General features: G+C 30.7%; 2 protein-coding genes and 2 non-coding genes across 4 annotated transcripts; 2 read left to right on the plus strand and 2 right to left on the minus strand.

Moving 5' to 3' along the window:
• Positions 1–2,054: 2,054 nt before the first annotated feature.
• Positions 2,055–5,330, minus strand: LOC120264542 (protein SUPPRESSOR OF QUENCHING 1, chloroplastic-like). The gene is made up of 8 exons (XM_039272361.1): positions 4,867–5,330; positions 4,663–4,763; positions 4,523–4,579; positions 4,354–4,448; positions 3,584–3,683; positions 2,943–3,001; positions 2,505–2,611; positions 2,055–2,264 (listed from the first exon to the last, which is right to left on the minus strand). The coding sequence occupies exons 1-8, from the start codon at positions 5,219–5,221 to the stop codon at positions 2,179–2,181; spliced, it is 960 nt and encodes a 319-aa protein (XP_039128295.1). The 5' UTR covers positions 5,222–5,330; the 3' UTR covers positions 2,055–2,178.
• Positions 5,331–8,676: 3,346 nt separating this feature from the next.
• On the minus strand, positions 8,677–9,328 carry LOC120265501 (calcium-binding protein CP1). Its single transcript, XM_039273433.1, has one exon. It carries the CDS (start codon positions 9,258–9,260, stop codon positions 8,775–8,777), a length of 486 nt encoding a protein of 161 aa, XP_039129367.1. The 5' UTR covers positions 9,261–9,328; the 3' UTR covers positions 8,677–8,774.
• A 2,707-nt stretch (positions 9,329–12,035) lies between these two features.
• LOC120266245 lies at positions 12,036–12,114 on the plus strand. The gene has a single exon (XR_005538087.1). It is a non-coding gene; the product is annotated as a small nucleolar RNA R66 (small nucleolar RNA).
• Positions 12,115–12,157: 43 nt separating this feature from the next.
• LOC120266266 lies at positions 12,158–12,232 on the plus strand. Its single transcript, XR_005538108.1, has one exon. It is a non-coding gene; the product is annotated as a small nucleolar RNA snoR118 (small nucleolar RNA).
• The last annotated feature ends 648 nt before the right edge of the window (positions 12,233–12,880 follow it).

Raw genomic sequence — 12,880 nt, forward strand, 5'->3', positions numbered from 1 at the left:
GTTAATGAGATATTGGAGTAAACCATTAAATGGTTTTATGCAATTTGAATCACATGTTCATACATTAAAACAAATTTTATATTTAAACTAACTTGAGGTTAGTTGGATTTTTTTTTTGTTTTTTTTTTTTTTTAAAAATTGATTAATCTATATAATCTCTGCAGTTTATAACTTTACTTGTAAATTTCAAAAGTTTTCATAAGCTGCTGTCAAATAAACTTTTAATTATTATTATTATATATAATTCCATGCCATAATTTCTTTGAATACAAAGAATAATAAAAACATTAAAAAAAGTCATAAAATTTTACTATTTTTACCCATAAGTAAATGTTTATAACTAAAATCAAGCCAGGAGATGACATTTGTGATTATTTTTAAATTTATGAAAAATACAAAAGAATGAAATACAAAAGAAAGACTGTTAAATTCATTTTTTTAATGGTTTTATATTTTATAAATAATATAAAATTAAGAGTTGTGCTAACAATTATAATATTTTTTCAGAAAAACAAAACAAAACCAAGATATCCCGAGAAGCTCTGTGATCCTATCATTATCACTGGTTCATCTTTGTTTTCATGGGTTTTATTTTACTTTAATTTGTCATTATTTATTGGAGTTATTTTGTTTTTTTATTTTTTATTTATTAAGCTACCATATTACCTGTATTGATCACAGGCTCGTTTTGTTTTCATGAGTTTTATTAAGATCTGTGGTCCTATCATTATCATTAGTTCGTCTGGTTTTCATGGGTTTTATTTTACTTTTTTTAAAAATTTTTTTAAAATTGATTAATCTATATTTTGCTTTACCATGTGAATTGTTTTATTTATGTGTTTGTTTTATGTTTTGCATTTATCCTAATGCTTTTTATTGCATGTATATCTATTTTCTTATGTATTTATTATTTTTTAAATAAATATGATTTATCCATTTAAAAAAAACACACACACATTAACGTGAGAAATTAGGCTATTTCATGATTTTTTTTTATTATATAACATTAATTAATTCACTTGGCACAGCACATCCTATACAAAATATTAAATGTAATACATAAATAGATAAATAAAAAGGCATGCACAAGTTTTTGATGTTTTAAAAGTCTCAACTAATTCATTTAGACATAGCTTTTCAATGCGTCTTCTCTTTTACCCTAGTTGACCATGATCAGAGAGACTTTATTATGAAAGATAAACCAAACAAGTATATTTTTGTATGTTATCCAAAGTCATCAATTGAGTGTAAATTGATCGACATAACATAGATATTAACAAAAAAAAAAAAAATTGAAGCAAACTTACATTTTCAATGTTTATAAAATTTAAACCTGGTTCATCTATAACGTATGCCGCCATAATATTAGCAACAACAATATTTTGTCCGGTTACATAAATGATAATTTCAATAATGAAAATTCAACAACACAATAATTAATTGGATGATTTGCTTAAAAAAGGGTATAATTTTTTTTTTTTTAACTTTGTACATATGCAGGTATTTCAGTTATAAATAAATCAACATATCACTATGGAGCTTTCGGTCAAAAAAAGGTCCCATGATCACTTAAATTTTTAAATTTTAAAAAAACTATACCAAAAGAGTAGTCACTACAAAATCATTATTTTTTGCCGGAGCTTCTTCTTCAACACTTGGAAGAACTATTATCTCTCAAAATGATTCCAACACAGCTACTTTATAGCATATATTTCTACTTTTATCTTTCTTATTTATGTACCATTGTAACATTTCCCTTTCATATCAGGTGGACTTAAATCTTTATTATACTTTTTGTTTTGTTTCTTGTTTTGTTTTTATTTTTCCTTGTTTAGTCGAAAGCTGTGTTGTTTCTGTTTTCTTGTGTCTTTTTTATTTTAATAAATTGTGATTTATTCACATTTATTCAAAATTAAAAAAATAAAAATTTAACCCCACAAAACAAATATTTAAAGAATTTTAGAAAAACCAATAAAATTTAGTTAGATCATAGGATCCAAAAAACTGAATATGTCATTAGCATCCCAGAAAGCTTTTAGATCAACTAGCAACTATTTAGAAGCAATTTAATAGAACTATTATTGAAATTATTTAGCAGTAGTCTGACCATTGAACTAATTGGATATAATATAGCCAAAACAAAATTGATGAATAATAAATATAATTACATTAATTAAGTTACCTCCCGTTTGGCAGCTTTGATACTCCGGAGCGTACTCCATTGCATAGATACTTTGAAGGTTTTTCTTCTTTTATCTCCTCATCTGCAACAAACTGTATTTGTTAAAAATCATAGAGCAAGATTTACTGTTCTAATTGACCAGTATCAGAAAAGAGAAAGTAGCACCATCACCATTCAAATGAACTATGGATCATGAAATAAAGAACAGATGTAATGAACCTTAAAAATACATAAAATCTCTCATATATTAAAGAATGTATCTACATATTTGAAAGTGTAAGGTATACTTTGAACTATATAATATGGGAACCAGAATCCCCACCATTCAAAATATCCTGAATTGATATATCTCCAATCTCCTTTCTTATAAGTGAAGGGTTAGCTTGTTTCACTTTGTCTTCTGACAGTGAAGTCATCACTGCTATGCATCTGCAAATAACACAACAAAACAAGATAGAGTCAATAGCCAGAGAATTAATGTATAGTACCTTTTTATAGTCTTTAAATGAGAAGATACACAAGTAGTGAAAGATGCCGTAGATATATGACTAGCAATTAGTTTGTGTCTTATAATGTATTGTTTCAAACCAATTCTCTTACTTCACACATTCTTCAATGTGATTGCTGTCTAATATATTCAATATTCAGGGCAAATTAACAGTGTTACAAATTGAAAATCTTTCACAAACATTCCAGCAACTTTTCTATAAGCTAATTATCCAGCAAATGCTGTCCTAAACAAATGATTTTCTATGCATACCTCATTCCTGCTGCTTTGGCAGCTTGGACTCCAGCAAAAGCATCTTCAATAACTATGCACTGTCAAATGCCTTTCAAAGTTTAAAATAATAATACTAATATAAAATATATATATATATATATAAATAGGGTCTAACTTTCTTCAAAGATGAAGCCTAGAAGGGAAGTAAATGTTCTGTGCGGAACAAAAGTTAAGCTTATAGTTATTATAAAATATGGTTACAAATGAATTAATTCCTGGTTTCTTTTAAATACAACATAGTTACTCCCAATTCATTACCAATGACTAAATGATTGAGAATAAGAGAAAGGATTTGTAATTCATGTAATTAGAAATAGCCTTTTCTTTAATTTACACAACACACACCAATCACTTTGTGTGAAGTAGCAGAGCCTAGAGCATGTCACAATGCCTTTGCTAGTTGCGGTTATGGAAAGGTTAGATGTAATAGTAAAATCATCCACATAGATATTTGTCTGCTAATGCTTTCAAACATTTGTGAAAAAAAGGGGAAACTTAAAATATAAAGGACAGTAAAAAAGGAAACAAGAACAGGTTCTGTTTTTTCTTTGCAAGAAAAAGTTATAAAAAGAGTAGAGAAATCCATCTTTTATTTTGCATTAAGATATTAACGTGTTTACCTCATGAGCAGGTGCATTCAAGTCCTTTGATGCTTTTAGGAAAATATCAGGAGCCGGCTTCAACCTCTTTAAACCATCAGCCGGCACAATCGCATCAAATCTGATGCCCAAGTAAGCCAACAACCAGAAAAACACAAATATGATTTTCTTTTTTGGGTTAATGATTAAAAAAACAACAACAAACTAGAAGAAAACTAATCATTAAACAACAATAGGTGGGCGTCGTGGCTTGTCCACATTGTCAAAATTAAACAAAAGTAGTGGAAGGCATAAACATAAAGCAAGAAATAGAAATAACATGTATACAATTATGATGATACATACAAAATTAGCAGTGAGACCATATATAATTCACCCAATTATTAGGATTATTTTTCATTGGTCATCCAAGACAGTGAAAAACAATTCCAGAAGTATAATTTTTGTTTCACTGCCAAAATTTATAAATCTCCAAATCTACTGGGAATGTAATTCTAGTGAATGGATGCCATGCCAATGCTTTCAAGAGGAACTATTGTACTTTCTATGTAACCAAACAGAGAGAATTCACAAAGAGATTCCGAATGTTGAACTACTTAATGGGAGGTTTGAGAAACCATTATGAGCAAGATAGATATACAACAATAACTTATCTTAAATATCTCTTCTAAACTATACAATTCTGCATATTCAATTAATCAATGTGATCCATCTCAGCAAAAGACAGAACTATAAAGAAACAAAGAATGCATAAGAATTATATGAAAACAGAGAAACCAAGCAAAACTTACATAGATGGATCAAAACCAGCAGCAGCCAAGTTAGCATTAACCTTTACCCTATCTGCACTAGATGCCACAGCAACCTTAAGCCCTCTTCTTTTGCACTGTTACACTAACAACAACAGCATTAATTCAGTCCCAAAACTCACAATTCAAATAGCAATATCATCAATCATACCTCCATCACCAACTCCAGAGCTCCCGGAAATCCAATTCCAGAGTTAGGTTTTGCATACTGTGAATAAAATCAAGCAAACAAGAACAACCATGAATCATATAAACAAAAAAAAAATCTCAAAAACTCCAATCAGAGCAAACCTTATTGATATAAATCTCATAGAATCGTTTCTTCGCTGTTGCAGTATCAAATTCCTCAACTCCTTTGAGACGAGCAACACTTCCAAGAAAATTCGCGTCTCCTGATCCATCCATCCATCAATCCATTACCACAAAATCAAGATTCAAAACCTAGAAATTAAAGCAAGACGAGAAGAAGAAGAAGAGAAGAGGATGAGATTCAACCAGTGCCAACGAATGGCATGAAATCCTCAGCTTCGACTTCGACGCCGATCTCGGCGAAAACATCGACGGCGGCCATACCAGCTGCTCCCTCGCTGTTGCAGAGCACGCCGTCCATGTCGAAGAGAACCGCCGATACCTTCCCCCATTCTCCAACACCCTTCTTCTCCACCACGACCACCTCCTCATCCCTCGTCGGAGAAGCTTCAGCCACGATCCATCTCCGGCGGCGATCGGCAATGAGGAAAGCTGGCGCGCTGGAGAGAAGAAGAACCTTCGAGGATGCAGAGGGGTAAATCTGGTATTTCAAAAGACGAGGATGCGCGGTGAAATTTAAAGCAGTTGAGACGAAGGCCATGAAACGCGTTTCTTATGAGGGAAATTACGAGAAAGCCCTCGGGGAAAGGGAATCTTTCAATCTCGGTTTGATTCGGGCTCGTTTGAGGGGTTGTGGCGCGGAGTCATGGAATCGTTTTTGATGAGCGGGAAAATGATGAGGGAGTGACACGTGGTTAATCAGACTCCCTCACGTGATTGGTTGGTTTTATAAAAAAAGAGGCTTATCCTACATGCTTAATTTAGATCACCCACATGGCATCTCTTATATGATTCATAGGTTAGTGTCGAATAATCATAAAATTTTTGTTTTTTATTTTATATATTTAAATATATTTACAATACCCCATCTGATGTTGGGGTTTAGAGAAAGACAGCCGTGAGGGTGAGGGTGTTAGATGCTGATCTAAATGACTCCAAGGGCATTTATAAATTTTGAATCTATAGACGTTATTTACATATAAAAAAGACTACATCATTTGACAAATTTCATAAATTTTGAATCTACAAATATCCGAAAAAATATAAGTTCATATATATATATATATATAAAGATGATGTGTTTTTTAGGGATATATCACGATGACTATTAGATTTGCATTGCAATACGTAATAGTACCATTTTTTATAAATAGCAACGGTTAGATCATAATTTAAAAATTGTTATCAAATGTCTCTGGTTTTTAAAAACCAAAGATATATTTAAAAAACTTATATATACATATATTGTGTTATTCATTAATTGTTTGGTAACAAATAAAATAGAAAGGAAGGATGCATCAGATATTTATAAGAACGGCACATGATTTGTCACAAGTGCTTTACTCATATTTAATAATAAATAAGTAAATAAATAAATATGTTGTTAATAAGGGTTATAGTAAATTAATGATTTAGTAAAATAATCTAGTACCCATTTCAATCTTAAATTTTTTTTCCATAACTCAATCTTGATTTTTTTAAAAAAACATGTGTTACATCTCTCTATGCTTTGCGGTTTTTTTATAAAAATATTACCTTTATAAAAAAATGGTACTTCTCATGCTATACCTAATTGATTAGTTTTTGAAGATTAAAAATTGTTACATATAAAATGTATTTTTTTATTTTTTTTTTTTGAAAAAAAGAGAGAAGTTTTCATTAATAGGTAGAAGCTTCTTCAAGCAAGATCTCCCTCCCCTAAATGAGAAGGTGCAGAGTGTCATACATGATAGTGCCCAAACAAAAAAGTAGATCTTGCCAACATATGGCTAGTTCAATTCGATTAGACTGTCTCCTACAAAACTGTAAAGTGAATGATGGGCATTGATTTAACAGGAATTTGCACTTATTAATAAGCATTCCTATAGCTGAAATGTTAGCTTACCCTTGCAGAACTTTGCAAACCACAGCTTGAGCATCCATTTCTAGCATAACATTAGAGTAATTACCAGATTGCAACCAACACAAAACTTCCTTCAGAGCAATAGCCTCAACTACAATGGGGGAGATTAATCCATTAAATGTGGCCATGAAACCTGCTATAAAATTACCGAGATATATAGTCACAAAGAATGATTTCCGATCCCCACCTGCAGCTGGGCAGCAAACACAGCCCCATCAAGGTTACATTTAAAATGTCCATCTGGAGGTGGCGACCAGTTCAGGCTCCTACAACATCATAGTGGCGACTATGGACCTGTTGCTTCTGCCATGATGATAGTAAGTCAGAACCTCACATGATGAAGATGTAGAGAGGCGAAGGATACGCCTTCCATAGCTTGACATTGCGCGAGTTCCAGATGCTCCGAAGTGTCATGCATAAGTTGCAAACTACATCACAATGTCCAGAAGCCAATCCCCCGTGGCCATTCAAATTAGGTTTCATTCTTCGTGCTTTGGAGCTTTGTTCTGCCAACAACTGGATTCCTACCATGCTCTTCTCGATTGCTGCTGCCATCCAGCTATAAACAACTTCAACAATCTTACTGCTTGAGACCTCATCACGTCGAGCCATCAGTTTCGCCAATTCACGATGATTTCTCGTGATCACATCCCGCGAAACTTAATTTTTGTTGCTGATCGTCGAGCGGGAAAAATGATCTCATTACTCTGTTTTACGAAAATGCACAGCAGTTGATTGTAACTTAAAAAGGCCAAATATTGATTTTTTTTTTTTTGATTTAATGTATTTAAATACTATATCATATGATAACAAATGATTTATTAGTATCGTTTTTATTTTACAAATTCAATGGAAAATTTTAAATTAATGACCAAACAACCAACCAAAAAGTTTCCTTCTTTTTTTTTTGTTTTTTTACAGTTATGAACTGAGAACTCTGATTTCTGAACAACTTAAAAATAAAAAATATATTTTTCTGACATCCTATAATCTATATTCTTAATATACAAAATCAATGAATAATTATACTATAACAGTATAAATTAAGACCGAATCATATCATATGTGATGTATATCTACCGATCTTGATATATAATACATTTCAGTATATATAATTTTTTTTATTATAAAATTAAAAACTTTAAAAATAATAAATTCGTTGATTCCAAAATTAGGAATTATTTGATTATTAAATTTTCATATATGCTCACGCACGCATAAAGAATCTGTTTTGCCATGCTTGCCCTGATCTGATTGTGGAACAGGTTCTCCCACTAGCCACTATTTTCCATGTATATTATAATAAATATTTACCCTAAAAACCAATAATTTATTTACAAAAGTTATTTACAAAAATATATAATAATTATTTTCCCTTACAACTTTGATGGTTGAATTATTTTTAGAAAAGAAAATTCTAACAACCGCATTTCACAAATTTAATTATATTATTAATAAGAAAAATATGCTGTGACACCACACCCACAAGTCTTATTTTGTAAAATATAAATATTTAAATAAATTTAAGTAATAAATAAAATTTAGAAATAAAATTTAAGCCAAAAATTTTTAAATTTTTTGTGAAACACACGTATTATGCCAATTTAACAGCTATTTTGATTTATTTACCAATCTAAATATTTAATTTATGTATTTAAAAATATTTAGAAAAAAAAAATTGTTTTTAGAGCTTTCATTTATTGTTCTTCCCAACTTCTCTATGGATAGCCTTTTTTCGGTCCTTCTCTTTTTTACCTATCTTGAATCAGTCCTTTGAAAATTGATATAAATAAACTAAATTTTATTTATATTATAAAAAAATTATGATTTATCAAAAGACTCCTAAATTAGATGTATTTGACCTTATTAAAAAAAAAAGTTTGTTACTTTTTCATACTTTTATAAAAATAAATAAATAAATAAAACTATGATTTATTCATCTTATGAAAAAAAAATTATTTTATCAAATCCATCTAATTAAAAAATATATTAATCAATATTAACTTAAATAAGTTTTCCTTGATGCACAAGTATCAAAACAATATCATAAAAAACTTTAAAAAATAAATAAGAATGCACGAAAACACAAACAATTGAACAAAGCAGTCCGTTTCCCTTTGGTTCCTTTCCGTTTCCCAACAGAGAAATTACAAAACAAACAATGAAAGGGAAAAGGTTTGATCTCACGATTTCAAAAATCAACGGCGAGGATCTTCAGAAGCGCATCGAGATCAACACCATCACTTTCATTTCCACCGCCCATTTTCATCATCAACCTCACGTCTTCATCACCGACATCAACGCCGATCATTCCCAAACACGCCTTCAAATCCCCAAACCCTACCTGACCATCGCCGTCACGATCCATGACCTTGAATGCATTCTCAAACATCGAAGCCACGCCGGAAGGCATTGGGACAGCGGAAGAGGAAGCGGCGACGGTGAGGACCCTCTCAAACTCATGGAACTCAACGAAGCCATCACGATTAGCATCAGCGGCGTAGATCATGGATCGGATCTCATCGTCGGTGGTGGCGGAGGGAGGGAAGGAGGAGGAGGAGTAGAAGGCTTTGAGATCATCGTGGCTTATGAGGCCATCGTGGTCAGCGTCGATGATGTCGAAGGCTCGCCGGAGCTCAGACGCCGGAGGTCCAGGGGCGCGGCCGGAGGGGCACATCGTGGAGATCCCTTCTGGAAGGTTCGCGAGAAGAGTTTTCTAATTTTCAAGGTTTTTATTTGGGATTGTTTTCTAATGGAAATGAAACGTGGTTTGGTATTTATAGGAAGAAAGGCGGGTAACGACAAGAGAAGGATTGCGTGTTCGGTGACGTCACCGGGTCTTCAATTTAGCGAAATTGGACTTGTAATGGAGGGCTGAAGGCTAACCACCCGGTAAGATCACCTCCTTGTACTAGATTTTTGGAAGGGTATAAATAATTGATTATATTTCTTTGTTATTTTTTTTTTATAAATAAATATTAATGTTTATTATTTTAACAATTAAAATAAATCGTAACTCAAATTTTATGAGCTATTTTTTTGTTTTAAAATAAAAATTGCACTATTTTTTGTCGGGCATGTGAATGAGCATAAAAGCATAATTAACAAGTAGTATGATGCCATATTGATACGGAACTCATGATGAGGAATACCTTAAAAAGCTTTTTTATTTTTTTTTTAAACAAAGGGACAAGCATTATCCGATGAAGATGATCAAAAGAAACAAATATTTATAGTGATATGATGACTTAGATTCACCATTAAAGTTGAATTAATATGCGAGACAATGATGATTTGTTATGCACATCATGATATATTGAGGACCACAACTTCACAATATATCTCTTCTGTTTTATAATTCTAGATGGTTGGAGAACAAAGCTCCTTTACATAGATGATCTAATAAATAGTAAATAAATATTATTATTATAATATTATTATAATATAATAGGTATAATAACCGAATTGAATTTTTTTATTTTTCTCATTTGTTTTTGGTCCCTCTACTTTTGAAAATGATTCTATTTAGTCTTTTCTATTTTAAATAAGACCAATTATTGTCTTTATTTTTAAGAGTAGAGGAGTTAGATGGAAAGAGAATAAGGGTAGAGAGACTAAATTTATTTATTTTCAAGAGTAAAGGAATTAGTGTGGCGTATTTCTAAATAGAGAGATCAAAAAAGAAGAGAGTGAAAAATAGAGGTATCAATGAAAATATTATATTAATATTATACAGTGTGATACAGTACTATGACATGATAGATTTTATACCGCATCACTCACCCACCGCTCAAATAACTATCAGATCATGGAGCATTTGTATGAATAAGTTTACATTAAAATTATTAAAGTAAGAATTAGATGCTAAATATGATGAGAAGTCGGTGACTGTTGAACCGGTGGTCAATTTCACCATCGGTGATTGTAGCCAGGAAGGGAAAGAGACAACGAAGACCATTCTAGCTTTTCTTGCGTGGGAACTATACTTGGAGAGGAGGTAAGGTTAAACTCGGTCAGTCACCGTCCCACGCGCTTTGTCCTCTTAGGTCTTGTATTTATTAAATTATTGGGCTGATTCCTTCTTTTTTGGATGGCCCAGTGGGCCCCACCAATCACATGTATGAGCCCACGTGATGGTAAGTAATAACCTCTTATTATGGATTCTTCGAATAAACATAGATTCCACATAGATTCCCTGATCTATTGGGGTGAGTTTTTTTTTTCTTCTAATTTTATAAGTTAATTTTCAATTAATTGGGAAAATAAAATTAATAAAATAAGCTCTTTCTCTTCTAATTTATATCAAAGTTTGAATTCAAAATCTCTTAACTTATACTTGAAAATATATTAATTACAGGAACAAATATATGTTTAAAAAATAATTTGGAATCATGTGCATTCTCGTTAACACATTTTTTTAAAAAAATTGATGTTATGATGAATGATAGTATGATAACTTGATAAGGCTATTCTATTTAAGAGAATAGATAAAAGAATTAATATTGAAGGTGATTCCAATCTTGATTCAACTTAAGAAACCCTACAAGTTGAAAAATGCACCATGGCAGGGAGAAACATTAATTAGTTGAAAAAGACACAACATCATAAAACTTTGACTTTAAAAAATATTTCTGATTTTGAATATTAAATTTCTTTTAGATAAAAATAAATAAAAACAAGACAAATAGAAATTTTGAACATTAATTTTGATGTTACATCTCTTTTTTTTCTGTATTTTTAATGGGCACATTTAGAATGAATATAATAAGATAAAATATTAATTAATGCAGTTGCATGCTATGACGGGAGTTTAACTTAATAATTATGAATTAACAATGAGCTTATATTGAAAAGTCATTCGTTTTATGGTCAAATATATATACACATAAATTTAAGTTATATTTTTTATTATTTGAATGGATATATAATATATAATCACAAAAATTTCTCTTTAATATATGCCATGAATTAAAACTAATTAATAAAAAAAATAAATTAGTATAACTCCTCCATCAGTGGCATTCCCGTGATTTTATTAAACATCGATGGTATTTACTATTTACACACAAGTAAGAAACCCTAGGTTTGTATATAAATAGAGAGTGATTGAAAGAGTCAGAGCGGCTGTGTATCATCGAGAAATTTCTAGGGTTTTTTCTCCCAATTTGCTTCATTGATTTCTGATTCTAGTGTTCTCTCTTTTCCCCTTATTTGATTTTATACACAAATCAAAAGCCCTTTGATGGACCAATCCCTAATCTGAATCTAGGGTTAGGGTTTCAATTGGTCTTATTTCAAGGTAGCAAAGGGCGAAATTGGTTGTCCAGGAGATGTTGAGTCGCTTGCTGATTTCTCATGAAGCGCAGTGAATAATTTCTCCGAAATTTTTTGGTTTTAATTTTTTTAAATTTAGGGTTAGGGTTTGAGGGGGGTTGTTGTTTCTTTGAGAGGGTCCGATGATGGCATGGAATCTTTGAGACCTGATTTCTATTTTTTTGATGAAAAAATTTCAAGCAATTTTCTCTGAGGACCCATTTTTTATTTATTTTATTTTATTTTATTTTATTTATTCATTGAGATGATGAAATGCACTGGGCTCTGATTAACATTTGAAGCAAATGCATTTGCCTAGAAAGCATCGTCTGATACTCCAATTTTTATTCTTTTTTTTCCCTTAATTTTTTCCCATATATATAATTGTTTTTTTTTTAATTTTTTTTAATCTATTATCGGTCGGAATTATATACATTTAAATTGGTATGCATAATTACAATTAACATATAATATATAAATATGCATTTACTTGTATAAATGTACATATATATATACAGATATATTGTACATAGATACATATTGTTATATTTGTAGTAATATATGTTAGGAAATTAAGTAATTTATTAATAGTTATTTATTTAAATTTTTTGATTAATTTTTGTCACGGTAAATAATTAACAATTAAGGAATGAAGAAAAAAATAAATAAATGGTGCATAGGGGTATAATTTTCCATATCAATTTTTAGATTTTTCTTTGAAAGTATACGCGCTAATTTACTATAATGGAGAGAATGCGTGTATTTCTTTTATTAAATTTGAATTATTTCCAAATTTTTGTGTATTTAAAGCAACAAATAAATCATGATTTTTATTCAAAATTCTCATAGCACTAACAAAATCGAATTTATTGTTATACAAAAACCATTAACAAAAACACTCAATAAACTAAAACAATATTAGAAACTCCACATTTCTCTACAAGCCAAACAAAATCCCATACCCACTACTTGAGTTTTAAAGAG

The sequence above is a fragment of the Dioscorea cayenensis genome, chromosome 7 (assembly GCF_009730915.1).
Source record: "Dioscorea cayenensis subsp. rotundata cultivar TDr96_F1 chromosome 7, TDr96_F1_v2_PseudoChromosome.rev07_lg8_w22 25.fasta, whole genome shotgun sequence".
In the NCBI taxonomy this organism is placed as follows: Eukaryota; Viridiplantae; Streptophyta; class Magnoliopsida; order Dioscoreales; family Dioscoreaceae; genus Dioscorea; species Dioscorea cayenensis.